The sequence below is a fragment of the Oncorhynchus mykiss genome, chromosome 3, assembly GCF_013265735.2.
Source record: "Oncorhynchus mykiss isolate Arlee chromosome 3, USDA_OmykA_1.1, whole genome shotgun sequence".
NCBI classification, from domain to species: domain Eukaryota; kingdom Metazoa; phylum Chordata; class Actinopteri; order Salmoniformes; family Salmonidae; genus Oncorhynchus; species Oncorhynchus mykiss.
In genome coordinates this window covers 69,875,911-69,903,855 of record NC_048567.1, presented here as the reverse complement: position 1 = coordinate 69,903,855, position 27,945 = coordinate 69,875,911, and the positions used below count along the sequence as shown (strand labels likewise).

Genomic DNA, 27,945 nt, shown 5'->3' with positions numbered 1-27,945 from the left:
GAGAAATAGCCTGTCAAATAGATGAGCCCTAGACACAGCAAGCGCTCGACAGGAGAGCATCTCCCTCACGGAGTCGGCTCTCGGTTAATGCACGATGGTAGGGAAGAGCGGCCCGCCTTCCCCGATGGCTGAGTGAGTGAGGATGCGACTCCCCAGCTCCATATTTGTTTCGGTGTCTCTGTTCACGGCTGAGACCACGGCAGCCCTCTACCTCAGCTCCACATACCGCTCCGACGGCGACCAGATCTGGCAAGGGCTCACCCTCCTCTTCACCCTAGTAACGTCGGTGCTCGTGCAGCTGACGCTCACCTTCATTCACCGGGACCTTAGCAGGGACCGACCGCTTGTTCTGCTGCTTCACATCCTGCAGCTCGGACCCATCGTGAGGTAAGTAGCCGGTGGAAGAGGGGAGAGAGCCGTGCTCTCCTACAGTTTCCCGTTATTTATGTGCGCTCTACCATCACCACACCGAGCCACCTCCAGATTCGTAGCATCATGCAGTTGTAAGTAGGCTAGTCCACCACTGCTGATCTCTAAAGCTGCCTGGCAAAGATTGTACAATATCTCGCCTTGAATGAAAATGTTTGGTAGACAATGACCAAACCGTGGCTGAAATGAGTGACAACGTCTTGGGTGATTCAATGTTGTTTCAATACAATGGAGATTTAAATTCCCCCAACTGTCGGGGGAATGCTCAATGTGTAACCTCATAAGAATATTATAGCCTGACGATGGAGAATCGGAGCTCAACGTGTCAGTCTTGCTGTCTTTGTTGTTGTGGCCCTTTTGTCTCTTGCTACAGGCCACAACACACACTGCGCCGTGCGCAGTAGGGCCTGCAGAGCCAGTGGCGGATTTAGTCATTTGGATGCCCCAGGCAGAGCCCAGGTTTTACAACCTGGAGTCAGGGGCAGAGATGACATTGTAACCGTTTATCTGGGACACCCGAAATAGTATGATATGTTAAGTTTAGTATGGCATGTATTAAGTTGTGAATGTCCATCATCCATTTTGTATGATATATTATGATCACAATATGACAAATTGCAATTCCTACAATATGTTACAAATTGCAATTCCAACAATATGTTACGAATTTGCTAAATGTATGATATCTTACGAATTCCAATGTTAGCATTTTAATGTTAGCATATATAGGTGGCTAATGTTAACTAGGCTAGGGGTTAAGGTTAGGGTTAATGTCAGCAGAGGCTCCTTAGAGGAGGAAAGGGAGGACAATCCTACTCAGTGAATTTCCTAAAAATAAAAATAGTGAAACATTAAAAAGTTAGCCTTTTTAGATAAAACTATACTAAATATATTAATGTCACCAAACTGATTAAAACACACTGTTTTAGAATGAAGGTCTACTGTAGCCCCATCAGCACTCTTTGGGGTTGCACCATGGTGTAGCCAGAGGACAAGCTATTTTCCATCCGCCTCAGGGTACATTGACTTTAATACAAAACCTATTGAACCCCATCGATAGACTTACACAGTAATGATTAAGACTTACGGAGGATGTCCTCCAACCTACAGGAACTCTTGCAGCATGAACTGACATGTTGTCCACCTGTAACGGCTCTCGTCGGTGGAAGGAAGAGTGGACCAAAGCGCAGCGTGGAAAGTGTTCATGATATTTAATTTCAAGAAACACTCAAACAAAAATAACAAATCCTAAAAAAACAAAAGCGAAAAGTTCCGTTAGGCACAGAAACCTCATAAGAATATTATACCCAAAGGTGCACCTCATAAGAATATTATACCCAAAGGTGCGGACTCCGGCCGCAAACCTGAACCTATAGGGAAGGGTCCGGGTGGGCATCTACTCTCGGTGGGGGCTCCGGTGCGGGACGCAGACCCCGCTCCGCTTTAGGCTCCCCCCACTTTGGTGGCGCCTCCGGTGCAGGGATCATCGCCGGGACCTCCGGACCGTAGATTGTCGCTGCAAGCTCTTGACTGGAGGCTCTGGACTAGGGACCGTCACTAGAGGCTCCGGACTGGGGACCGTCGCTGCAGGTTCCGGACTGGGGACCGTCGCTGCAGACTCCGGACTGGGGACCGTCGCCGGAGGCTCCGGACTGGGGACCGTCGCTGGAGGCTTCGTACGTGGAGTCGGAACAGATTTCACCGGACTGAGGAAACGTACTGGAAGCCTGATACGTTGAGCTGCCACAACGCGTCCTGGCTGGATACCCACTTTAGCTCGGTGAGTGTGGAGAGCTGGCACAGGACGCACTGGGCTAAGAAGGTGCACTGGAGGCATAGTGCATATAGCCGGCGCAGGATATACTGGGCCGTGGAGGCGCACTGGAGGTCTGGAGCGTAGAGCTGGCACAACACGTCCTGGCTGAATACCCCCTGTAGCACGGCACATGCGGGGAGCAGGCACAGGCCACACTGGGTTGTGCTGGCGAACTAGGGACACCGTGCGTAGAGCTGGCGCAGGATATCCTGGGCCGAAGAGCCGCACCGGAGACCAGGAGCGCTGAGCCGGCACAATCCATCCTGGCTGAATGCCCACTCTAGCACGGCAACTGCGGGGAGCTTGCACAGAGCGCACCGGTGCGCATCCACAGCCCGGTGAAAGGCACGGTGCGCAGAACCGGAAAACTTGGCACTTGAACCGTGACCAACTCCTCACTGTATTTACAGGGAGTTGGTTCTCGTTCACCCCTTAGTTCCGCTCGTTCCGCTCGCCAACTCGTGTGCCCCCCCCCAACATTTTTTGGGGTCTGCCTCTCGAGCTTCCGTCATTGAGCTAATTCTTCGTATAGTCGCCGTTCTACTCTCGCTGCCTCCATCTGCTCCCTTGGACGGCGATACTTCCCGGCCCGTGTCCAGGGTCCTTCCCCCTCCAGGATTTCCTCCCATGTCCAGTTCTCCTGGCCACGTTGCTTGGTCTTTTTTTGGTGGGGTGTTCTGTAACAGCTGTCATCGGTGGAAGGAAGAGTGGACCAAAGCGCAGCGTGGAAAGTGTTCATGATATTTATTTTCAAGAAACACTCAAACAAAAATAACAAATTCCAAAAAAACGAAAGCGAACAGTTCCGTCAGGCACAGACACTAAACAGACAATAACACCCCACACAACCCAAACGGAAAATCACAACTTATATATGATCCCCAATCAGAGACAACGATAGACAGCTGCCTCTGATTGGGAATCACACTCGAAAAAAACAACAAAGAAATAGAAAACATAGATTTTCCCACCGAGTCACACCCCGACCTAACCAAACATAGAGAATAAATAAGGATCTCTAAGGTCAGGGCATGACACCACCCAATCAAAGGATCAGAGAATTCATCTAGTAAAAAAAAGCTCCAGCTACCAAGCACTGCAGTGCATAAAATGTGGTGAGTAGAGAAAGACGATAGTTGAACTGTTTTGAACAAATTAATTTATAAAAAAATTAAGGAGAAGCAGCAGAGAGAGAGAGCTATATTTAGTTATTTTTTTACTTTCACTTCCACTTCCATAACTAGCTAATGTAGCTCGCTAATTTAGCCTACTCAAACACCCAGCTCAAAAAAAGAGAAATGCTATTTATATTAGCTGGCTATCCAACACCAGAACTGTTCCAAGTCAAGGTAAGCGTTTGGTTTTATTAATTTATTGCCACTGGGGCCCGCCGGTGAAACTGCTAAACTGCTTGCTTTACACTGTACTGCGTGATTGTAGCGGGTTTACTAACGCATTAGGTCTAGTAGCTATGTTGACTATGACGTTAGCTAATATGGTGACATTGACAATGATGTAGGCTGTGTGTAGTGGTTAGCGGTTATGGTATGAAGGTTTGGCTTGAATAGTTTTTTTTGCCTGGTCACAGAGAGCTGTTGTGTTGTGCACTGAATTCCACAAGCGAAGGGAAAATGTGAGAGTAGGAGAGCAGGTAGATGCGAGAAGGAATAATACAACGAGCAAAGTGATGTTGCTGTTTGTATGTGGCTGCTATGAAAGTGAACTGTGTGTGCGGGTGATCAGGGGTGTACTCATTCCCCTGATTCTGTTGAAAACGTTTCTTAAACAGAACGAAACGAGGATAAACCTACCTGAATTTTTCCAATAGAAACGCTTGTTTGCAACTGTTTGGACTAATGATTATACCCTAGATCAGCTAGATGCAGGCAAGAGTGGGCAAGGCAATATTGAATGTGTCACTGTCTGTCACCTTGGTTACTCCAATTGTTTCTCGACCTGTGCAACTACGTTATAAACTTTCATTTTTAGGCTAGGATGTAGCAACCTCGTGATGGGTATAGGGAAAATGATCATGTAGTAGCCTAAACCTATCGATGTTACATTGAGCTGGGCGAATGGAATATGAATGAGGGGGGTGGCCTTGAGTGGAGCATGGGGGGGCCTCAAGCGGAGAAATTATAAAAAATAAATGATTCCTAGTATTATTTGTTTTAAGTTATGCCTAGCTCACAAGACCCCTTGATGATGTGAGGTCTGAGGCAATTGCCTATTCTGCCTTATGGTAAGTCTGCCACTGTGCAGACCTAATCAATAGGCCTAGTCCCATGATCAATATAGCACACCGCAAACCACTGCAGCACCACATGAACAACACACCAACCGTTTTAGCTGCATAGGGAGCCTTGATTTAAAGACCCTGGAATGCGACCGACCATTGACCACTCATCACTCTAATCAAATGCCCTAAATAACACATAGGCCTATCAATATACAGTCAATTCATTATGGAGGCCCTAACTGAAAATATATCAAATTTGTCCTTGCTATAGCTGCCTGAGCAATAATCCACAGTGCAGGCCTATTGTGAGATATGAACTTGTGTTTGGTTTATATGTCGATTGTCCATGACAGCAGCTCAGTATTCCCATGACTGGTGTTGAATCAGAGGTAATATAACACCCATAGCCATAATCTTCTCCTGCTGAGTCTCTGTTGCTTAATGATTTTCTTGACCTCCCATGGCACTGCTGTCTTTGTGTGGGAGGGCAAACCTCCAAGAATGCCTTGACAGTTCTGTCCTACTGGATAAAAAAGTATACCCAAACGCGCTTCAGGCCAGCTTAAATGAAAAGGGGGGATCAGGTGCTCGACCGAGGGACTTGAAAATCCAAAGAACATTCCTTCAACTGGTGACTATCCGGGAGAATAAAGAGGATCACAGTTTCTGTGTAAATCTGATAGATTTATTGACAAGACAAACAGTTCTGTCCTACTGTCATGGTCCCTGACCAATAAATAACTAAGCTGGTATAGCAGTGACTATGCAGTATGTATCCCTGAATAACCCCCATACGTATATAGCCCATATACACCCCATAATAGGCCAGGCCCTACCCTGTCCCAGACACTTAGTTATCAGTTATCAGTAAGCCCAGTACTGGCCTGGCCATCTGCCCTTCATGGCCAGACTCAGTAGGAATTTATACTAATCCCATCTCTAGAGAGACACACTGACCACAGTTCTTCCTATTGGGTGGATGCACCAAATAATCACAGACACGCACAGTTTTGGAATCTGCAAAGGACTACAGAAAACACCCACCCAATAGCTACAGAAAACACCCACCCAATAGCTACAGAATACACCCACGGTGTTGCAGCCTTCTGCAATGGAATATGCAAATAGTAGAATCCTTGGGTATTACCCTTGGACTCAAGGTGCTCAGTTGATTTGAGTTTCACTGACCAGGGCTGTAACAACATATGAGGACACCGAGGTCCGGACCTCCGTAATTTTGTCTAATTTGAAGGGAAAAAAAGAATACAAATATAAATGTTATACACAATAAACATTTTGTTTTACGAATCAACATCTAAATATTGCTCCCAGCGCTGATCAAAGCTCAGAAAGCTTATTTTCTTGATCTGACTGAGTTCTAAACACACAGGTCTGCCTCTTTGCGAATGAGTGGAATCATGAACAGTGGTTTGTTTTTTATGTTCGCCTGCTTCCCCCCGATTTGCCTTTTTAGCAGCACATTCATCACTCTCAACCGGCTTACTCCGCCCTCTGACGGCACAGGCCAAGGGCCTGAGATGTGAAACAAACCACCCCATCTCGGAGCCGACTCAAGTAGGCAACTAGAGACGCTGCTGACATTGTGTTTGCGAGATGCCGGACAAAAGGCCACTTTAAAACCGTCCTGCGACTCATGCCGTGTCAACAGACATCCCCCCCAAACAAACAAAAACCGACTCTCTGAGAATGCACAACTGATATATAGCCACTTTTAGATATGTCAGCCAGTTGCCAGCAGATACTTCTATTGCAATAACGTTGAAGGGCTCTGGCTAGTATTACTTAGCCAGCTAAGCCACTACATCACTGATATAGTGATTTGAGGCAATGTCTTAAGTAGTTGAACATGTTATTACTCCAACCAACTTTATCAAATCAAATCATATTTGATTTGTCACATGCGCCGAATACAACCTCACAGTGAAATGCTTGCTTACAAGCCCTTAACCAACAATGCAGTTAAGAAAATACATTTAAAAAAGTAAGACATAAGAATAACAAATAATTAAAGAGCAGCAGTAAAAAACAATAGCGGGGCTATATACAGGGGGTACCCGTACATAGTCAATGTGTGGGGGCACCGGTCAGTCGAGGTAATTGAGGTAATATGTACATGTAGGTAGAGTTATTAAAATGGCTATGCATAGATAATAACAGAGAGTAGCAGCAGCGTTCCAGAGGGGGGAGGCAAGGCAAATAGTCTGGGTAGCCATTTGATTTGATCTTCAGGAGTCTTATGGCTTGGGGGTAGAAGCTGTTTAGAAGCCTCTTGGACCTAGACTTGTGGCTCCGGTATTGCTTTCCGTGCGGTAGCAGGGAGAACAGTCTGTGATTAGGGTGGCTGGAGTCTTTGACCATTTTTAGGGCCTTCCTCTGACACCGCCTGGTATAGAGGTCCTGGTTGAAAGGAAGCTTGGCCCAGTGATGTACTGGGCCGTACGCACTACCCTCTGCAGTGACTTGCGGTCGGAAGCCGAGCAGTTGCCATACCAGGCAGTGATGCAACCAGGATGCTCTCAATGGTGCAGCTGTATATCCTTTTGAGTATCTGAGGACCCATGCCAAATCTTTTCAGTCTCCTGAGGGGGAATAAGAACAAATTCTTATTTACAATGACAGCCTACCCCGGCCAAACCATAACCTGGACGACTCTGGGCCAATTGTGCGTCGCCTTACGGGATTCCCAATCACGTCCGGTTGTGATACAGCCTGGAATCAAACCAGGGTCTGTAGTGACGCCTCCAGCACTGAGATGCAGTGCCTTAGACCGCTGCGCCACTTGGGAGCCCCTATCTATAACAGTGGACACTCACTGACACTATGGCTAGCCTGTGGGTATGTGTGATGTTGTGTTTCCTAGTTGGACAGATGGATGGATATGTGATGTCATACATCACTCAAAGCTGATGGGGTGTTGTTGAATTATGCTTGGCAGTAACGGCCTCTGGATATATGGCCTGCATCTCTTGAGTCTAAAATGTAATGATGGGTCTAAAGGCATGTATCTCTGACTCACGCCCTTGCTCCTCCATTGCACAGGCAGCTCTAAGAATAGCACATGTTGCTGCTTCCTGGTTCTTATCTGTGATAACACAAGTGGAGAAGGCAGGGTATCAGTCTGCACAGAAGCAGGAGGCCACATCCTGAAAACATACAGCATACACTAGAAGTGAGACCAAATGACCAAAATGTACATTTCTGCTTCTGGAATGTTTGGAGATGTTTAATTGAATAGTTTTTAAAAATTACATTTATTTGAAAGGGGCAGTACACAGGAAACAAGGAAACAAGTGCCACCATGTGCCAGATTTAGACAAGAGGGCAATTCCCATCGACTCCCTGGGCAGGTGGTTAAAGCATCTAAATAGCTTTGTTGCTGTCTTTCTCCATTAACATGATTGAGTTACCCATTTTTACTTATTAATTTATATTTTATTCACTCTCACCCTAGCTGCTCCAGTTCTCCATTACAAGTCTGTGATCACTTTCCTACTGTTGTAATTATGTTCTAAAGCCAGCCCCTTGCCTGCAGTCTCTAGTTACCACACACACACACACACACACACACACACACACACACACACACACACACTAATTCATCTTACAGGTCTAATTGGAAATGCTATGCGACGCTGGGACACTAAATCCCTTAATTGCAATTTCAATATTGCTTCACCATCAAGGTAGCTAGATGATGGACTGTATGTTGTATGTAGGGCCCAAAGATGTTTCTTCCCATGTGACCTGAACTATTCTGAGATCTATAGCCTCAGGCCCAGTGTCCTTGTCAGGACATATGGTCAAGTAAAATGCCTGGGCCTAGACTACTACTGTATAGCATACATGATACATGTGGGCTCTGATATTTAGCAAGTGTGTTGCTAAAGCTGTTAGGATTAGGATAGGGTTAGCAGTAGAGTTAGCAGTTAGCAGCGCAGCCTTTTAGCTGATGCATACTATTACCACTTTGCGTGTCACTGGGAGGCTGTTTAGCCTGATAAACAGCCTGTCCCTCACTGGCCCTGTGACCGTAAAGCTCCCTGCCTCGTCTTTTATTGGCACCGTGGACCAGAGCTGCTTTACCCAGACAGAGTGAATGAGTTATACTGCCTTGGCCCACAGCCCAGTCACACACCCGCCCACCCGGGCCTTTAGTCTTTAGCCGCAATGGAAGATGACTGCCTCGAGTCTACTGCTCTACTGAGAAGCCTGGGTAGGTCATGTTGACTAATGTGTGGAGCTGCAACTGGTCAACTCACGGATAGAGTTTGGGGTGTTACTATGGGACGTAGTAGGTCCAGCTGGCTGTTGATAGTAGTGTTTATGTTGATAGTGTTGCAGGTGGTGTTTATGTTGATAGTGTTGCAGGTGGTGTTTATGTTGATAGTGTTGCAGGTAGTGTTTATGTTGATAGTGTTGCAGGTGGTGTTTATGTTGATAGTGTTGCAGGTGGTGTTTATGTTGATAGTGTTGAAGGTGGTGTTTATGTTGATAGTGTTGCAGGTGGTGTTTATGTTGATAGTGTTGAAGGTGGTGTTTATGTTGATAGTGTTGCAGGTGGTGTTTATGTTGATAGTGTTGAAGGCGGTGTTTATGTTGATAGTGTTGCAGGTGGTGTTTATGTTGATAGTGTTGCAGGTGGGGTTTATGTTGATAGTGTTGCAGGTGGTGTTTATGTTGATAGTGATCTAGGTGGTGTTTATGTTGATAGTGTTGCAGGTAGTGTTTATGTTGATAGTGATTCAGATGGTGTTTATGTTGATAGTGTTGCAGGTGGTGTTTATGTTGATAGTGATCTAGGTGGTGTTTATATTGATAGTGTTGCAGGTGGTATGTATGTTGATAGTGTTGCAGGTGGTGTTTATGTTGATAGTGTAGCAGGTGGTGTTTATGTTGATAGTGTAGCAGGTGGTGTTTATGATGACAGTGATGCAGGTTGTGTTTATGATGATAGTGATGCAGGTGGTGTTTATAATGATAGTGATGCAGGTAATGTTTATGTTGATAGTGATGCAGGTGGTGTTTATGTTGATAGTGTTGCAGGTGGTGTTTATGTTGATAGTGTAGCAGGTGGTGTTTATGTTGATAGTGATGCAGGAGGTGTTTATGTTGATAGTGTTGCAGGTGGTATGTATGTTGATAGTGTTGCAGGTGGTGTTTATGTTGATAGTGTAGCAGGTGGTGTTTATGTTGATAGTGTAGCGGGTGGTGTTTATGATGATAGTGATGCAGGTTGTGTTTATGATGATAGTGATGCAGGTGGTGTTTATAATGATAGTGATGCAGGTAATGTTTATGTTGATAGTGATGCAGGTGGTGTTTATGTTGATAGTGTTGCAGGTGGTGTTTATGTTGATAGTGTAGCAGGTGGTGTTTATGTTGATAGTGATGCAGGTGGTGTTTATGCTGATAGTGATGCAGGTGGTGTTTATGTTGATAGTGTTGAAAGTAGTGTTTGTTGATAGTGTTGCAGGTGGTGTTTATGTTGATAGTGATGTAGGTGGTGTTTATGTTGATAGTGTTGAAGTTGGTGTTTATGTTGATAGTGATGCAGGAGGTGTTTATGTTGATATTGATGCAGGTGGTGTTTATGTTGATAGTGTTGCAGGTGGTGTTAACGTTGATAGTGTAGCAGGTGGTGTTTATGATGATAGTGATGCAGGTAATGTTTATGTTGATAGTGATGCAGGTGGTGTTTATGTTGATAGTGTTGCAGGTGGTGTTTATGTTGATAGTGTAGCAGGTGGTGTTTATGTTGATAGTGATGCAGGTGGTGTTTATGTTGATATTGATGCAGGTGGTGTTTATGTTGATAGTGATGCAGGTGGTGTTTATGTTGATAGTGATGCAGGTGGTGTTTATGTTGATAGTGTTGCAGGTGGTGTTTATGTTGATAGTGTAGCAGGTGGTGTTTATGTTGATAGTGATGCAGGTGGTGTTTATGTTGATATTGATGCAGGTGGTGTTTATGTTGATAGTGATGCAGGTGGTGTTTATGTTGATAGTGTTGAAGGATGTGTTTGTGTTGATAGTGTTGAAGGTAGTATTTGTGTTGATAGTGTTGCAGTTAATGTTTATGTTGATAGTGATGCAGGTGGGGTTTATGTTGATAGTGTTGAAGTTGGTGTTTATGTTGATAGTGTTGAAGGTGGTGTTTATGTTGATAGTGTTGCAGGTGGTGTTTATGTTGATAGTGATGATAGAGATGTGCGTTATTCTAGTAGTGCCATATGTGTGATGATGCTGTTGGTAAGGGAGCTCGGTATCTATGGCAGTTCATTGACGTTTGTTTTTGTTTCTATTGTTGTATGTTATCATCAATGGATTCTAGAGGCTGTATTTTCCAGCGATTGCAGGATTTGTATTTATTTTTATTGATTTCACCTTTATTTAACCAGGTAGGACAGTTGAGAACACCTTTATTTAACCAGGTAGGACAGTTGAGAACAAGTTCTCATTTGCAACTGCAACCTGGCCAAGATAAAGCAAAGCATTTCGACACATACAACAACACAGAGTTACACATGGAATAAACAAACATACAATCAATAATACAGTAGAAAAATATATACACAGCATGTGCAAATGAGGTAGGATAAGATATGTAAGGCAATAAATAGGCCATGGTGGTGAAGTAATTACAATATAGGAATTAAACACTGGAATGGTAGAATGTGCAGAAGATGAATGTACAAGTAGAGATACTGGGGTGCAAAGGAGCAAGATAAATAAATAAATACAGTATGGGGATGAGGTAGATTGGATTGGCTATTTACAGATGAGCTATGTATGAATTGGTGCAGAGATCTGTGAGCTGCTCTGACAGCTGGTGCTTAAAGCTAGTGAGGGAGGCAAGAGTCTCCAGCTTTAGTGATTTTTGCAGTTCGTTCCAGTCATTGGCAGCAGAGAACTGGAAGGAGAGGCGACCAAAAGGAAGAATTGGCTTTGGGGGTGACCAGTGAGATATACAGTGCCTTGCGAAAGTATTCGGCCCCCTTGAACTTTGCGACCCTTTGCCACATTGCAGGCTTCAAGCATAAAGATATAAAACTGTATTTTTTGTGAAGAATCAACAACAAGTGGGACACAATCATGAAGTGGAACGACATTTATTGGATATTTCAAACTTTTTTAACAAATCAAAAACTGAAAAATTGGGTGTGCAAAACTATTCAGCCCCCTTAAGTTAATACTTTGTAGCGCCACCTTTTGCTGCGATTACAGCTGTAAGTCGCTTGGGGTATGTCTCTATCAGTTTTGCACATCGAGAGACTGACATGTTTTCCCATTCCTCCTTGCAAAACAGCTCGAGCTCAGTGAGGTTGGATGGAGAGCATTTGTGAACAGCAGTTTTCAGTTCTTTCCACAGATTCTCGATTGGATTCAGGTCTGGACTTTGACTTGGCCATTCTAACACCTGGATATGTTTATTTTTGAACCATTCCATTGTAGATTTTGCTTTATGTTTTGGATCATTGTCTTGTTGGAAGACAAATCTCCGTCCCAGTCTCAGGTCTTTTGCAGACTCCATCAGGTTTTCTTCCAGAATGGTCCTGTATTTGGCTCCATCCATCTTCCCATCAATTTTAACCATCTTCCCTGTCCCTGCTGAAGAAAAGCAGGCCCAAACCATGATGCTGCCACCACCATGTTTGACAGTGGGGATGGTGTGTTCAGCTGTGTTGCTTTTACGGCAAACATAACGTTTTGCAATGTTGCCAAAAAGTTCAATTTTGGTTTCATCTGACCAGAGCACCTTCTTCCACATGTTTGGTGTGTCTCCCAGGTGGCTTGTGGCAAACTTTAAACAACACTTTTTATGGATATCTTTAAGAAATGGCTTTCTTGCCACTCTTCCATAAAGGCCAGATTTGTGCAATATACGACTGATTGTTGTCCTATGGACAGAGTCTCCCACCTCAGCTGTAGATCTCTGCAGTTCATCCAGAGTGATCATGGGCCTCTTGGCTGCATCTCTGATCAGTTTCTCCTTGTATGAGCTGAAAGTTTAGAGGGACGGCCAGGTCTTGGTAGATTTGCAGTGGTCTGATACTCCTTCCATTTCAATATTATCGCTTGCACAGTGCTCCTTGGGATGTTTAAAGCTTGGGAAATCTTTTTGTATACAAACCAGTCTTTAAACTTCTTCACAACAGTATCTCGGACCTGCCTGGTGTGTTCCTTGTTCTTCATGATGCTCTCTGCACTTTTAATGGACCTCTGAGACTATCACAGTGCAGGTGCATTTATACGGAGACTTGATTACACACAGGTGGATTGTATTTATTATCATTAGTCATTTAGGTCAACATTGGATCATTCAGAGATCCTCACTGAACTTCTGGAGAGAGTTTGCTGCCCTGAAAGTAAAGGGGCTGAATAATTTTGCACGCCCAATCTTTCAGTTTTTGATTTGTTAAAAAAGTTTGAAATATCCAATAAATGTTGTTCCACTTCATGATTGTGTCCCACTTGTTGTTGATTCTTCACAAAAAAATACAGTTTTATATCTTTATGTTTGAAGCCTGAAATGTGGCAAAAGGCCGCAAAGTTCAAGGGGGCCGAATACTTTCGCAAGGCACTGTACCTGCTGGAGCGTGTGCTACGGGTGGGTGCTGCTATGGTGACCAGTGAGCTGAGATAAGGCGGGGCTTTACCTAGCAGAGACTTGTAGATGACCTGGAGCCAGTGGGTTTGGCGACGAGTATGAAGCGAGGGCCAGCCAATGAGAGTGTACAGGTCGCAGTGGTGGGTAGTATATGGGGCTTTGGTGACAAAACGGATGGCACTGTGATAGACTGCATCCAATTTGCTGAGTAGAGTGTTGGAGGCTATTTTGTAAATGACATTGCCGAAGTCGAGGATCGGTAGAATGGTCAGTTTTACGAGGGTATGTTTGGCAGCATGAGTGAAGGAGGCTTTGTTGCGAAATAGGAAGCCAATTCTAAATTTAATTTTGGATTGGAGATGTTTAATGTGAATCTGGAAGGAGAGTTTACAGTCTAACCAGACACCTAGGTATTTGTAGTTGTCCACATATTCTAAGTCAGAACCATCCAGAGTAGTGATGCTGGACGGGCGGGCAGGTGCGGGCAGCGATCGGTTGAAGAGCATGCATTTAGTTTTACTTGCATTTAAGAGCAGTTGGAGGCCACGGAAGGAGAGTTGTATGGCATTGAAGATCATCTGGAGGTTAGTTAACACAGTGTCCAAAGAAGGGCCAGAGGTATACAGAATGGTGTCATCTGCGTAGAGGTGGATCAAAGAATCACCAGCAGCGAGAGCGACATCATTGGTGTATACAGAGAAGAGAGTCGGCCCGAGAATTGAACCCTGTGGCACCCCCATAGAGAATGCCAGAGGTCAGGACAACTGAACTCCGTCTGAGAAGTAATTGGTGAACCAGGCGAGGCAGTCATTTGAGAAACCAAGGCTGTTGAGTGTGCCAATAAGAATGTGGTGATTGACAGAGTTGAAAGCCTTGGCCAGGTCGATGAATATGGCTGCACAGTAATGTCTCTTCTCGATGGTGGTTATGATATCGTTTAGGACCTTGAGCGTGTCTGAAGTGCACCCATGACCAGCTCTGAAACCAGATTGCATAGCGGAGAAGGTACGGTGTGATTCGAAATGGTCGGTAATCTGTTTGTTAACTATAAGGATAAGATATGAAAAATACAGAAAGGTTCTTGCACACTGTTAAGAGTTTGAGACACTCCCATGGGTTTGGTATCCACAGCATTGTTCATAATGTCTTCCACATCTTCCCTCTCGTTATTTTAGTATTTTTGTGCTGCTGTAGGTGTGTGGAGGCCTTGGGTACACCATGTTTTATGTGTGTGTGTTCCTCTGCTGCTGTAGGTGTCTGGAGGCGTTCTGTATCTACGGCAGCGTGGGCCGGGTAGAGGAGCCGTATGTCAGCATCACGCGGAAGCGCCAGATGCCCAGGGGGGGCCAGTCTGAGGAGGTGGAGAGACAGGTGGGGCAGGCAGAGGGCAAGCTGTTCACCCACCGTGCCGCCTTCGCCCGCACCTCTGTCATCCAGGCCTTCCTGGGCTCCGCCCCCCAGCTCACCCTGCAGCTCTACATCTGTGTCCTGCAGCAGGGGGTGTCCATCGGCAGAGGTGAGTGGTGTGTGCGTGTGACTGTGTGTGTTTGTGTGTGTGTGAGGTGGAGAAGTGTGACTTTTAGTTGTTTCAATTTTCAGTGTCTGTATATGTCTGTGTTTCTATGCATGTGCGTGTGTGTGTGTGTGCGTGCGTGTATGTTTTCTCTCTGTTTGATCACACTTGAGTCATCTTGAGTTCCATGCGTTGAGGGACAGAGGCCCCCAACTTTCTCAGTTAATAGGAACCTCTTTGAGCCTGCACATGAACATAGTTGAGTTATATCTGCTTGTTACCCCCTATAGAGGCTCACTACAGAGACACAGTCCTTCCCCCAAATCCCTCCAGGCCGGTCCACCCCCCTCAGAGCAGTTTCACTTTTGCGTGGGCTGATTAGCTAAGTGCCACGTTGGAAATAAGCGGATGGTGTTTTCATGACTCAAAGTGGTATTACGCAACGCTCTCTAGCACTCTGCTATCAAGGTATTTTATTTAGATCACAGTCTTCAAACTCACTGTTTGAAATAACTGTTTTCATCCACCATCTGAATCATGATTATGCATAATATAGCAACTAGTATCACAGACACATTTGAGTTATGTCACACAGTCTGCTAATACTTCCCTGTTTTATTTTCTGTTATTGAGAATGTCATTCCAGACTGAATAAGTGCTTTGCTGTGTGAGACTGAGTGTGACCAGAGGAAAAGCTTCAAGCTGTTTCGGTGGTCAGGCAGGATCTGACAGGTCTATGCTGTCAAAACAAAAGTGTCATGTGCTGACGACGTGAACTATGGCACTTGATATTGCAAATGCTAATCTGTAAATTGATCCAGTGGATCTTGTTTCTATTGTAATGTGTGTACACATTCAAATTTCTCTCAGCCTATCACACAATGTTATGCAAATAAGTTGCTGTATGTGAAGATGCGGGGGGGGGGGGGGGGGTACTGAGTCCAGTGGGTTTGGAGAGGCGCTTGTGTGCGTCAGGTTAGTGTTGGGGTGCACTGTGTTCATCCAAATAAATTACAACTTGATTATTTCATGGAAAGTCATCGTCCTAGACTGTTTATGCTAGTTAATAACCTACCTGTACGTTTCGGTGGCCTTACAGAGTCGTTACAAATTGGTGGCAGCGGATTTTGGGATTAACAAATCAATTAGCTAACAGCAACTCACTCGTTTGGCTAACATTAGCTTGCTATCTGCGTGGGAAAATGGAGGGAGAAGTCAAACAACCGGGGAACAACAATCGACAGATGGTGGTAGATCAGCCAGGTGCAATGGACAGGCGGATTGACTGGCTGGCGTTCATGCCAGAATCTTTTGAGTGGAAAGAATGGACTTGAGCATACTGACTGGAATCTTACCTTTTTTTCAGGACAGGAAACTAAACGTGGGTGAGTGCATTGGTAAATTTGGCCATGATTTAAGCAGGCTAGCTTCAAGGGTTTACCCAGATTAGAGTGTGTGTGCACGTGATTCGCTTGCACGAGACCATTTTATTACACAGTGGTTGCAGTGATCTTCGTGTTCACCTGTGCAAGGCAGGACCAGAAATATTGGAAAGGGAATTAGCATTGCTACAGAGCTTGATCAGATAAGACAGCTAGAATTGCTGGAAAACCAATACACTGCACAATACAAAGTGAACATGTGTGGCACAAGCAAGGTCACTCTGCCTCCAGTTGGAGACAACGTCAGAGTTCCAAAAGAGATGTTTGAGTCATTGTGTGAGAGCTTTGCACAGTGTGGTCCGAGGTACAACATCTAGGAGAGAAGGAGCCACATCAGATGCTGAGGCGTATTAGAGCAGATATTGTTTCCATGGTCTTCTACAGCAGCAATGGGAGATCTAGGTTCCCCGGGAGCGACAGAGGACGACCTATGGCAGAGGCCTGCTGGATAAAAAAAGATTGTCCTGACGTGGAAAAGGACAGCACAGCATCGGCTTAAACTACACTCACAGCTGACCAGTCCACAGCAAGTGTTGTGGGGAGTGGGGTTTACCTTGAGTGCAAAATGGCTGACTTCTAGTGTGAGGTCATGGTGGACTCGTGGGCCCAGGTTTCCATGGTACATGAACAGGTATGGAGAAATGCTACTGGAGGTAAGAGTGGTAGATTGCAACCATACCACTGCACAGTTAAAGTAGCAAATGGACAGTTTCTCTCAGTACTGGGGAGCTGGTCCACAGTCATGAACATTGACGGTCTGAAACTGACCGGGGACTTTGTCGTTGTTAGTGACACAGACCAGTGTGCACTGATAGCGACAGACTTCCTGGTAAAATACGGGGCTGTACTTGATTTACAAAAGAAAACATGCTGTGTTTTGGGGAAGCAGAGTACACTGATTTTCAGGAGAGAGGCATGGAGAGTTTATAAAGTGATGACTGACACAATTATACCCTCCAGAAGTTACATATAAGTTGAGGGTACAGTAAACAATGACAAAATTGAGGATCTTCTTGAGCCGTGTGCTGAAGTCACTGATACAAGTTGGCAGCTCAGTGAAGGGGAAAATGCCAGTGCGTGTGATGAATGTCACCCCTGAATCATAGTTACTGCGGGAGGGCACTGAACTGGGGTTTCTCTATCTGGGAGAAGGGTAGTGAAGACACTATCGTTGCTAGCCTACAGGATTCTAAACTTCCGCCGTACTCTCCCACCACAGCAAAGTGGGACATAGAACAGTTAATGCAAGAACTGGACATAGATTGCAGACAGCTAACTGAGGTGCAGCTGAAAGCTGTAAAGGAAAAGGTGACACCGTCATAGGATGCCACCTTTCCAACTCAGTTCATCAAATTTCTGCCCTGCTGAAGCTGCCCCAGTTAACTGTAATTGCTATTATTATGAAGTGGAAGTGTCTAGGAGCAACAACTGCTCAGCAGCAAAGTGGTAGGCCACACAATCTCACAGAATGGGACCGCCAAGTGCTGAAGCGCGTAAAAATCACCTGTCCTCAGTTGCAACACCCACTCCCGAGTTCCAAACTGCCTCTGGAAGCAACGTCAGTAACTGTTTGTCGGGAGCTTCATGAAATGGGTTTCCATGGCCGAGCGCCCGCACACAAGCCTAAGATCACCATGCGCAATACCAAGCGTCGGCTGGAGTGGTGTAAAGCACGCCAGCATTGGACTCTGGAGCAGTGGAAACGTGTTCTCTGGAGTTATGAATCACGCTTCACCATCTGGCATTCCAACGGACGAATCTGAGTTTGGTGAATGCCAGGAGAATGCTACCTGCCTGAATGCATAGTGCCAGCTGTAAAGTTTGGTGGAGGAGGAATAATGGTCTGGGGCTGTTTTTCATGGTTCGGACAAGGCCCCTCAGTTCCAGTGAAGGAAAATCTTAAAGCTACAGCATACAACAGCTGCCAACTTTGTGGAAACAGTTTGGGGAAGGCCCTTTCCTGTTTCAGCATGACAATGCCTCCGTGCACAAAACGAGGTCCATACAGAAATGGTTTGTCGTGATTGGTGTGGAAGAACTTAACTGGCCTGCAGAAGAGCCCTGACCTCAACCCCATCGAACACCTATGGGATGAATTGGAACACCGACTGCAAGCCAGGCCTAATCGCCCTGTTGTGGCTGAATGGATGCAAGTCCCCACATCAATGTTCCAACATCTAGAGGAAAGCTTTCCAAGAAGAGAGGAGGGGGAGGGGGGGGGGGGGCAACTCAATATTAATGTCCATGATTTTGGAATGAGATGTTCGACGAGCAGGTGTCCACATGTAGTGTATGTGCGAGAGTGTAGCACTGGTGATTTTAGATTGGGCGGCACAAAAATAGTCCAGCATAATATTAACACATGGGACACCAGGCCTATCAAAATCAGGTTCCGTGTGAATTACAGAAGGTTAAACGAGAACACTGTAAAATATGCATATCCACTTCCTATGATAGATGAGGCCTTGAACGCTCTTGCCGGTGCTCAGTAGTTTTCCATTTTAGACTTAGCCAGTGGGTACTGGGAAGTTGAGATGCACCCTTCGAGATGCACCCTGAGGGTCGTAGCAAAACTGCTTTTGTGACAAAGAGAGGGGTTTTCAAATTCCAGGTCATGGGGTTTTGGTTGACAAATTCTCCAAGCAGCTTCCAGCATCTCATGGACCTGGTGTTGGCTGACTCATAGTGGACAATATCTCTGGTGCACTTAGACGACATCATAGTGTTTGGTTGTACATTCCAAGAGCATGTGAAGCGCTTATACGAGATTTTCAGTAGATTGGAACAGTCAGGATATAAGGTGAAACCATCTAAGTGCCATTTGTTCAGGTGACAGGTGAGCTACACATCATCTCGCCTGAGAGAGACAGTCAGGTCATGGCCTAGCCCCGAGTCACTGACAGAGACAGTCAGGTCATGGCCTAGCCCCGAGTCACAGACAGAGACAGTCAGGTCATGGCCTAGCCCCGAGTCACAGACAGAGACAGTCAGGTCATGGCCTAGCCCCGAGTCACAGACAGAGACAGTCAGGTCATGGCCTAGCCCCAAGTCACTGACAGAGACAGTCAGGTCATGGCCTAGCCCCGAGTCACTGACAGAGACAGTCAGGTCATGGCCTAGCCCCGAGTCACAGACAGAGACAGTCAGGTCATGGCCTAGCCCCAAGTCACTGACAGAGACAGTCAGGTCATGGCCTAGCCCCGAGTCACAGACAGAGACAGTCAGGTCATGGCCTAGCCCCGAGTCACAGACAGAGACAGTCAGGTCATGGCCTAGCCCTGAGTCACAGACAGAGACAGTCAGGTCATGGCCTAGCCCCGAGTCACAGACAGAGACAGTCAGGTCATGGCCTAGCCCCAAGTCACTGACAGAGACAGTCAGGTCATGGCCTAGCCCTGAGTCACAGACAGAGACAGTCAGGTCATGGCATAGCCCCGAGTCACAGACAGAGACAGTCAGGTCATGGCCTAGCCCCGAGTCACAGACAGAGACAGTCAGGTCATGGCCTAGCCCCGAGTCACTGACAGAGACAATCAGGTCATGGCCTAGCCCCGAGTCACAGACAGAGACAGTCAGGTCATGGCCTAGCCCCATGTCACTGACAGAGACAGTCAGGTCATGGCCTAGCCCCGAGTCACAGACAGAGACAGTCAGGTCATGGCCTAGCCCCGAGTCACAGACAGAGACAGTCAGGTCATGGCCTAGCCCTGAGTCACAGACAGAGACAGTCAGGTCATGGCCTAGCCCCAAGTCACAGACAGAGACAGTCAGGTCATGGCCTAGCCCCGAGTCACTGACAGAGACAATCAGGTCATGGCCTAGCCCTGAGTCACAGACAGAGACAGTCAGGTCATGGCCTAGCCCGAGTCACTGACAGAGACAGTCAGGTCATGGCCTAGCCCCGAGTCACTGACAGAGACAATCAGGTCATGGCCTAGCCCTGAGTCACAGACAGAGACAGTCAGGTCATGGCCTAGCCCCGAGTCACTGACAGAGACAGTCAGGTCATGGCCTAGCCCCGAGTCACTGACAGAGACAGTCAGGTCATGGCCTAGCCCCGAGTCACAGACAGAGACAGTCAGGTCATGGCCTAGCCCCGAGTCACTGATAGAGACAGTCAGGTCATGGCCTAGCCCCGAGTCACTGACAGAGACAGTCAGGTCATGGCCTAGCCCCGAGTCACTGACAGAGACAGTCAGGTCATGGCCTAGCCCCGAGTCACTGACAGAGACAGTCAGGTCATGGCCTAGCCCTGAGTCACAGACAGAGACAGTCAGGTCATGGCCTAGCCCCGAGTCACTGACAGAGACAGTCAGGTCATGGCCTAGCCCCGAGTCACTGACAGAGACAGTCAGGTCATGGCCTAGCCCCGAGTCACAGACAGAGACAGTCAGGTCATGGCCTAGCCCCGAGTCACTGATAGAGACAGTCAGGTCATGGCCTAGCCCCGAGTCACTGACAGAGACAGTCAGGTCATGGCCTAGCCCCGAGTCACTGACAGAGACAGTCAGGTCATGGCCTAGCCCCGAGTCACTGACAGAGACAGTCAGGTCATGGCCTAGCCCCATGTCACTGACAGAGACAGTCAGGTCATGGCCTAGCCCCAAGTCACTGACAGAGACAGTCAGGTCATGGCCTAGCCCCGAGTCACTGACAGAGACAGTCAGGTCATGGCCTAGCCCCGAGTCACAGACAGAGACAGTCAGGTCATGGCCTAGCCCCAAGTCACTGACAGAGACAGTCAGGTCATGGCCTAGCCCCGAGTCACAGACAGAGACAGTCAGGTCATGGCCTAGCCCTGAGTCACAGACAGAGACAGTCAGGTCATGGCCTAGCCCCAAGTCACAGACAGAGACAGTCAGGTCATGGCCTAGCCCCAAGTCACTGACAGAGACAGTCAGGTCATGGCCTAGCCCTGAGTCACAGACAGAGACAGTCAGGTCATGGCATAGCCCCGAGTCACAGACAGAGACAGTCAGGTCATGGCCTAGCCCCGAGTCACAGACAGAGACAGTCAGGTCATGGCCTAGCCCCGAGTCACTGACAGAGACAATCAGGTCATGGCCTAGCCCTGAGTCACAGACAGAGACAGTCAGGTCATGGCCTAGCCCTGAGTCACTGACAGAGACAGTCAGGTCATGGCCTAGCCCCGAGTCACTGACAGAGACAGTCAGGTCATGGCCTAGCCCCAAGTCACTGACAGAGACAGTCAGGTCATGGCCTAGCCCCAAGTCACTGACAGAGACAGTCAGGTCATGGCCTAGCCCCGAGTCACTGACAGAGACAGTCAGGTCATGGCCTAGCCCCGAGTCACTGACAGAGTCAGTCAGGTCATGGCCTAGCCCCGAGTCACTGACAGAGACAGTCAGGTCATGGCCTAGCCCCGAGTCACAGACAGAGGCTAGAAGCTTTTTAGGCCTGGCGTCATACTACAGGAGGTTCAGACCAGATTTTGCAGCTACGGCGGAGCCCTTGTACAGATTTACAGATAAGGGGAAAACATTTTAGTGGCACTCAGCGTGTGAAGTGGCCTTTATTGAACCAAAGTCCAAGCTTACCACATCCCCCATATGTCTGACCTAAATCTAGATTTCATAATGGATACTGACACATGTGACACAGGCATAGGGGCAGTCCTCTCCCAGAAACATGAGGGTAGGGAGAGAGTAGTAGCATATGCCAGTTGGCCACTGTCAACAGGAGAGGATGTACTCAACTACCAAGAAGGAGCTTCTTGCTGTGGTAGTGTTTCTTAAACATTTCAAACACTTTCTGCTGGGAAGGAAATGATCACAGCTCACTGAGGTGGCTGAGTACCTGAGGTACAGTTAGCTAGGTGCCTAGAGAAACTGGAGCCGTAGGACTATGATATTGTCCACAGGCCACTGCACAGTAATGCAGATGGTGTGTCATGCCGACACAGACAGAGAGTGTAGACTCTCTGAGAGCCAGCCAGACAGCTCCCACAAATGCAGCTTTCCTGTTGGAAGCACAGGATAGAGACCCGGTGGTCTCCCAGTTAAAGACATGGAAAACAGGTGGTAGAGCAGAGCTGGAATCTGAGCCAACGTTGAAGTGTTTCAAACAAGTGTGGGAGGCATTACATGTGAAGAATGGAGTGTTATGCCTTTAGAGTTAAAACTATGAGACAGTTGACACCATCTGGAGAGGGGTTGTACCAGATGAGCTCGTACTGTACATGAGATACTTAACTTTATCCGCAATGATAGAACAGCAGGCCATTTAGGAGTTAATACGCTCACCAGTAAAATCAGAGCAAGATGTTATTGTCCAGGCTGGCAGAGAGCCATAAAGCCGTGGTGTAAGGGCAGTGGGGAGCTGCATACAAATGACATGGTCCAGCCAGTTCTGTCACAGGTTGCTCTTTCCAGAGGATATCTATAGACTTAATGGGTTCATTTACAGACAAGATGAGGTAACAAGCCCATTATGGTAGTGTCAGATTGCTTTATTACAGTAGGTTTGTCAGAGGCATATGCCAGGATCTGTAGTAATGCAGCTAGCACTGCGATGCAGTGCCTTAGACCGCTGCACCACTCAGAAGGCCCAGAGTTTTTAGAAAGAAATACAATATTTTACAAATGAACAAACAATAACTACTTAGTACAACCCACAATCAGATGGTTTATGGGAAAGAAAACAGAACTCTACTCTGCTATAACTTTTAGTTGATGACAATCAGAGAAATTGGTACGAGATTCTCCCATATGTGATTATGTCATACAGGATTAGTGTTCAATCTTCCACAGAGTTCACACCATACAAGGTGCTGCTCGCTACTGAAATGACTACCTGTTGATGTGGTTATGGGAACACAACAAAATGAAGGGAAACAATATGTTTCTCAGTATGTACAAAAGGTACATGCGTATTTAAGCACTGTAAGGGCCACAGGTAAACAAAAGAAAAACTTTGGTCTAAAGGTGACACCCCAGAGGTATGAGGAAAATGACTATGTGTGGCCTAGAGCCTACCAGAGGAAAATGACTATGTGTGGCCTAGAGCCTACCAGAGGAAAATGACTATGTGTGGCCTAGAGCCTACCAGAGGAAAATGACTATGTGTGGCCTAGAGCCTACCAGAGGAAAATGACTATGTGTGGCCTAGAGCCTACCAGAGGAAAATGACTATGTGTGGCCTAGAGCCTACCAGAGGAAAATGACTATGTGTGGCCTAGAGCCTACCAGAGGAAAATGACTATGTGTGGCCTAGAGCCTACCAGAGGAAAATGACTATGTGTGGCCTAGAGCCTACCAGAGGAAAATGACTATGTGTGGCCTAGAGCCTACCAGAGGAAAATGACTATGTGTGGCCTAGAGCCTACCAGAGGAAAATGACTATGTGTGGCCTAGAGCCTACCAGAGGAAAATGACTATGTGTGGCCTAGAGCCTACCAGAGGAAAATGGAGTTGAAATGTGTCTTCTGCATTTCACCCTACCCCTCTGAATCAGAGAGGTGCAGGGGGCTGCCTTAATCAACATCCGGGAGCAGTTGTTGTTGGGTGTTAACTGCCTTGCTCACAGGAAGAACAGCACATTTTTCCACCTTGCCGGCTCAGAGATTCAAACCAGCGACCTTTTGTTTACTGGCCCAATACTCTTCACTGCCCGGCTACCTGCCACAGGTAGCCCAGTGGTTAGAGCATTGGGCCAGTAACTGAAAGGTTGCTAGATCGAATCCCTGAGCTGACAAGGTAAAAATCTGACCTTCTTCCCCTGGACAAGGCTGTTAACCCGCTGGCCATCGTTATAAATAAGAATTTGTTCTTAACTGACTTGCCTAGTTAAAAGAAGGTTAAATAAAAAAATATAGAGGCTGTTAATGTGTCAGCTGAAAAGTAACTCGACACTGTCAGGACTGAAAGCTCAGTCAAAGACACAGTGACTCATGTAAACACTGAAATGCCCTGTGAACCTGCAGAAGAAAGTGTTTTGTGAGACGGGTCAAGCACCTGAGTCAGCAGAAGGTCAGGGAGGTATCACTATTAGGAAGCCTGTTTGGCAGGAGGGATTTGTGTTGAACACGGTTATTCAACACAGGGTGTGTTTTAGTCTGAGAAGGTTGTAATGTAATGTGTGTACACATTTGAATGTCTCTCAGCCTATTTCACAATGTTATGCAAATGCTGTATGTGATGATGCTGGGGGCATGCTGAGTCACAGTGAGTTTGGAGAGGCGCTTGTGTTCGTTGGGTTAGTGCTGGGGTGTACTGTGTTCATCCATATAAACAACAACTTCATTATTTCATGGGAAATCATGGTCCTAGACTGTTTATGCTAGTTAACAAACTATGTGTGAGTTTTGGTGGCTTTACAGGCTGTTTACACTATGTACAGTTAGTGAATGAATGAACAGTCATATTAATTAAGAGCTCAGCCACAAATGACAAAACAATATTGAATGGAATGGAATATTCTGAATGCGCTCTCTCTCTCTCTCTGTTTCTCTCTCTCTCTCTCTCCCTCTCTCTCTCTCTGTCTCTCCGTCTCTCTCCGTCTCTCTCACTCCCAGGCACCCTCATGGTGATCTCCCTGCTGTCCATCGTATATGGTGCCCTGCGCTGCAACATTCTGGCCATCAAGATCAAGTATGACGACTATGAGGTGGACGTGCGTCCCGCCGCCTACCTCTGCATATTCCTGTGGCGCAGCTTCGAGATCGCCACGCGCGTCACCGTCCTGGTCCTCTTCAGCTCCGTACTGCAGCTCTGGATCCTCCCTGTGGTTCTGCTCAACTTCTTCCTCTTCTTCCTCTACCCGTGGGTGCTGTTTTGGCAGAGCCACTCGCCCTTCCCGGAGAACATCGAGAAGACGCTAACCCGGGTGGGCACCACCATCGTCCTCTGTCTCCTCACGTTCCTCTACGCAGGCATCAACATGTTCTGCTGGTCGGCGGTGCAGCTGAAGCTCAACGACCCAGACCTGATCAACAAGTCCCAGAACTGGTACCGCATGGCCGTGTACTACATGCTGAGGTTCGTGGAGAACGCCTCTCTGCTTCTGCTGTGGTACATCTACAAGACAGACTTCTATAGGTTCATCTGTGCTCCGTTGTTAGTGCTGCAGCTGCTGGTGGCCTACGCTATGGCCATCTTCTTCATGCTGGTGTTCTATCAGTTCTGCCACCCCTGTAGGAAGCTCTTCTCCTCCAATATGACCCAAGGCCTGTGGGACTGCTCCGCCCTGCTCTGTTTAGTCTGCTACGCTCCTGACAGGGACGCCGTCAGGCCAATAGAGAAGGCTGGTCTGGACCCTCTGGCACCCGACCCCACCCCCCACACGGAGACAGCCAATGACACGTCATATGATGTGGCCAATGACACGGCATACACCATGCCCAATGACACAATGACCTATGACATGCCCAATGACACGACTCATGAAGTGTTGAGCGAGATGAATGGCGACGTAAGCCACAGTCTGTCCAGCAACACTTAAAGAGCTGTGATTGGTTGTGTGTAGGGTAGGGCTGCACGATATTGGCAAAAACTCGAATTGTGATTTTTGGACCAAATATTGTGATTGTGATTTGACTTGCGATATAGATACAAAACCTTTGGCTGAACTGTTGGAATCGTTGAAATAGAATGACTTATATTAAGAAACAAAGTGGAAAGTAGCGTTGGCCTTGTTTGGAACTGTTGACTGCATTTGACCGACAGAACAGCATGCAAATGTATAGTGGGAAGCAGTCGCAATAGTAGAGGGAGAGAGATGACGAACCGAGGCAACTATAAAAACGGACAATACACACAGCTTAGTGCCGTTTCAAAATATTGCATGCGATATGGATCTCTTGCGATATGGCTTTTGCAAATGTCAATATTGTGATTTGATGTGAATTCTATTAATTCTGCAGCCCTAGTATAGGGTCAGGAGTGTTCCTAAACTTGTGACTGAACCAGGAAGAGGCTTTCCTGTTCAGGTCAGGTGGTCTGGAAATACTCCTGGTCCTAGTTATGTGCCATTCAGAGGAAGGTGGACACAGAGCAACATTTGCTGTACTGTCTCCTTCTGTAAGTGCCATATGAACCCCTCTGTCCTACCTGTCAGTTTACAATGAACTAGGGTTGCAAAATTCTGGGAACTTTTCAAAAATTCCCTGGTTTTCCAGGAATTCTGGTTGGAGGTTTCCCCTATTTCCGGTTTATTCCCTCGTAATTCCAGGAATCTTCCAACCAGGATTTCTGGAAAACCAGGGAATTTTGGGAAAGTTACTTGAATTTTGCAACTCTACTCTGAGCCGTAATCTGAACTGTACACTGAACCATACTCTGAACCATACTGTGAACCATACACTGAACCGTAATCTGAACCATACACTGAACCATACACTTAACCATAATCTGAACCGTAATCTGAACCATAATCTGAACAATACACTGAACCAGACACTGAACCATAATCTGAACCATACACTGAACCATAGCCATAATCTGAACTGTAATCTGAACCATAATCTGAACAATACTCTGAACCCTATGATCTTAACCCCATACCCATAACCTTATTCTAATGTGTGTCTCTAACCAAATCATTTGAACGCTATCATTCTGTTTAACCCTTAACCCCTGTTCTGTTACCAAACCCCAAAACTGTAACCCCTTACTCCCCTAACCAATGCTGCAAAGGCAGTATCCCCTTGCCATGGAGAGAGACTACAGCTTCACTGTTAGTGTATAATGGAAGAACAGGCAATGTATGATATCATCCACCAGCCGGCTCTCTCTGAATTTAGCCAGGGGATGAGGTTAGGCAATGTACAGTGATGCTGACGAAGTAGTTCTTGTGAGAATGTCCTTACGCAGTCCGTGATGTTTATTCTACCTAAGCCAGTATTACCGACCAACCACAGACAAATCATTGGATGTAGGGATTCTTCAGCAACGGACTCAACTACTGACATAGTATCAGTGTTTCAGTGTTGAACAGACTTTCCTACAACCAGAATGTAACTTGTCTGCAGCCTTTTCTATGGAAGTCAAGTCCTGGCGGTATGGACAGAACGCTACACTCAGACAGATTAAACTGGTCCGAAGTGAGTCTGCCACAATAGCTTTTCTAATGAGGTTTCCTAATTTGGTTATGCATTTCATAGAACTAAATACTTGTCTATATAGTCACTCACATGAATCAATCAATCAAATGTATTTATAATGCCCTTTTTACATCAGCAGATATACAGAAACCCAGCCTAAAACCCCAAACAGCAAGCAATGCAGATGTAGAAGCACGGTGGCTAGGGAAAAACTCCCTAAAAAGGCAGGAACCTAGAAGAAACCTAGAGAGGAACCAGGCTCTGAGGGGTGGCCAGTCCTCTTCCAATGGGCTTATACATTTCATTACTACATTACTCATTAGAATTGACCAAGTATTTGGGATTTAGTGTATTTACAGTGTTTCACATTGGCATGGGGGTGTGCATGTACTGAACTGGACCCATCACCCACCACATACACATTTTAAAGCTTTGTGTGGTGTAATGTAAATATTGGGTTGGGTTTACTGTTTTTTTCCTTTGTACACTCTACTCTTACGGCTGCGACCAACGCTGCTTTTATACTTCCTTGAAAAAGAGCTTAATCATTGATGTGCGTGCTGCTTCTGTGGTGTTTCTAAGTGCTTGTGACAAGGGTGACAGTGATTTCTAAGCCAGCACTAGAGGACATGTAAAGAGACCCATCTCTCATCAAACAGACAGGAAACGCATAACTGTATTTCAGACAGGAAACACCAAGTGTTTGTTTTACCATTTATTCTAAAAGATTTCAATACAAGCAATACGTTAGTCTTGGCATTAGAGGCTCTGCTCCTTCGGGGTAGCTCACTGCCAGAGCATGCATAATGTTAAGATAA

At 46.5% G+C, this 27,945-nt stretch overlaps 2 protein-coding genes across 3 annotated transcripts; both read left to right on the top strand.

Annotated features, from left to right (window-relative positions):
• Window positions 1-27,934, top strand: xk (X-linked Kx blood group (McLeod syndrome)). The gene is made up of 3 exons (XM_021597838.2): window positions 1-387; window positions 14,367-14,629; window positions 24,602-27,934. Exons 1-3 carry the CDS (start codon window positions 143-145, stop codon window positions 25,525-25,527), a joined length of 1,434 nt encoding a protein of 477 aa, XP_021453513.1. The 5' UTR covers window positions 1-142; the 3' UTR covers window positions 25,528-27,934.
• On the top strand, window positions 8,725-10,905 carry LOC110520487 (bifunctional hemolysin/adenylate cyclase-like). 2 transcript variants are annotated; one of them, XM_036975043.1, is made up of 3 exons: window positions 8,725-9,386; window positions 9,549-9,926; window positions 10,141-10,905. In XM_036975043.1, exons 1-3 carry the CDS (start codon window positions 9,338-9,340, stop codon window positions 10,881-10,883), a joined length of 1,170 nt encoding a protein of 389 aa, XP_036830938.1. In that variant the 5' UTR covers window positions 8,725-9,337; the 3' UTR covers window positions 10,884-10,905. The 2 variants fall into 2 exon arrangements, with proteins under 2 accessions (XP_036830938.1, XP_036830937.1); XM_036975042.1 differs by having other exon boundaries at window positions 8,725-9,926.
• Window positions 27,935-27,945: the final 11 nt, after the last annotated feature.

Excerpts from the sequence above, each read along its gene's own strand:
- LOC110520487 (XM_036975042.1), top strand. The coding sequence starts at position 9,338 with ATGTATGTTGATAGTGTTGCAGGTGGTGTTTATGTTGATAGTGTAGCA. Across the intron at positions 9,927-10,140 it reads TTATGCTGATAGTGATGCAG|GTGGTGTTTATGATGATAGT; the intron begins GTGGTGTTTATG and ends ATAGTGTAGCAG.
- xk (XM_021597838.2), top strand. The coding sequence starts at position 143 with ATGCGACTCCCCAGCTCCATATTTGTTTCGGTGTCTCTGTTCACGGCT. Across the intron at positions 388-14,366 it reads CAGCTCGGACCCATCGTGAG|GTGTCTGGAGGCGTTCTGTA; the intron begins GTAAGTAGCCGG and ends CTGCTGCTGTAG. Across the intron at positions 14,630-24,601 it reads GGGGGTGTCCATCGGCAGAG|GCACCCTCATGGTGATCTCC; the intron begins GTGAGTGGTGTG and ends TCTCACTCCCAG.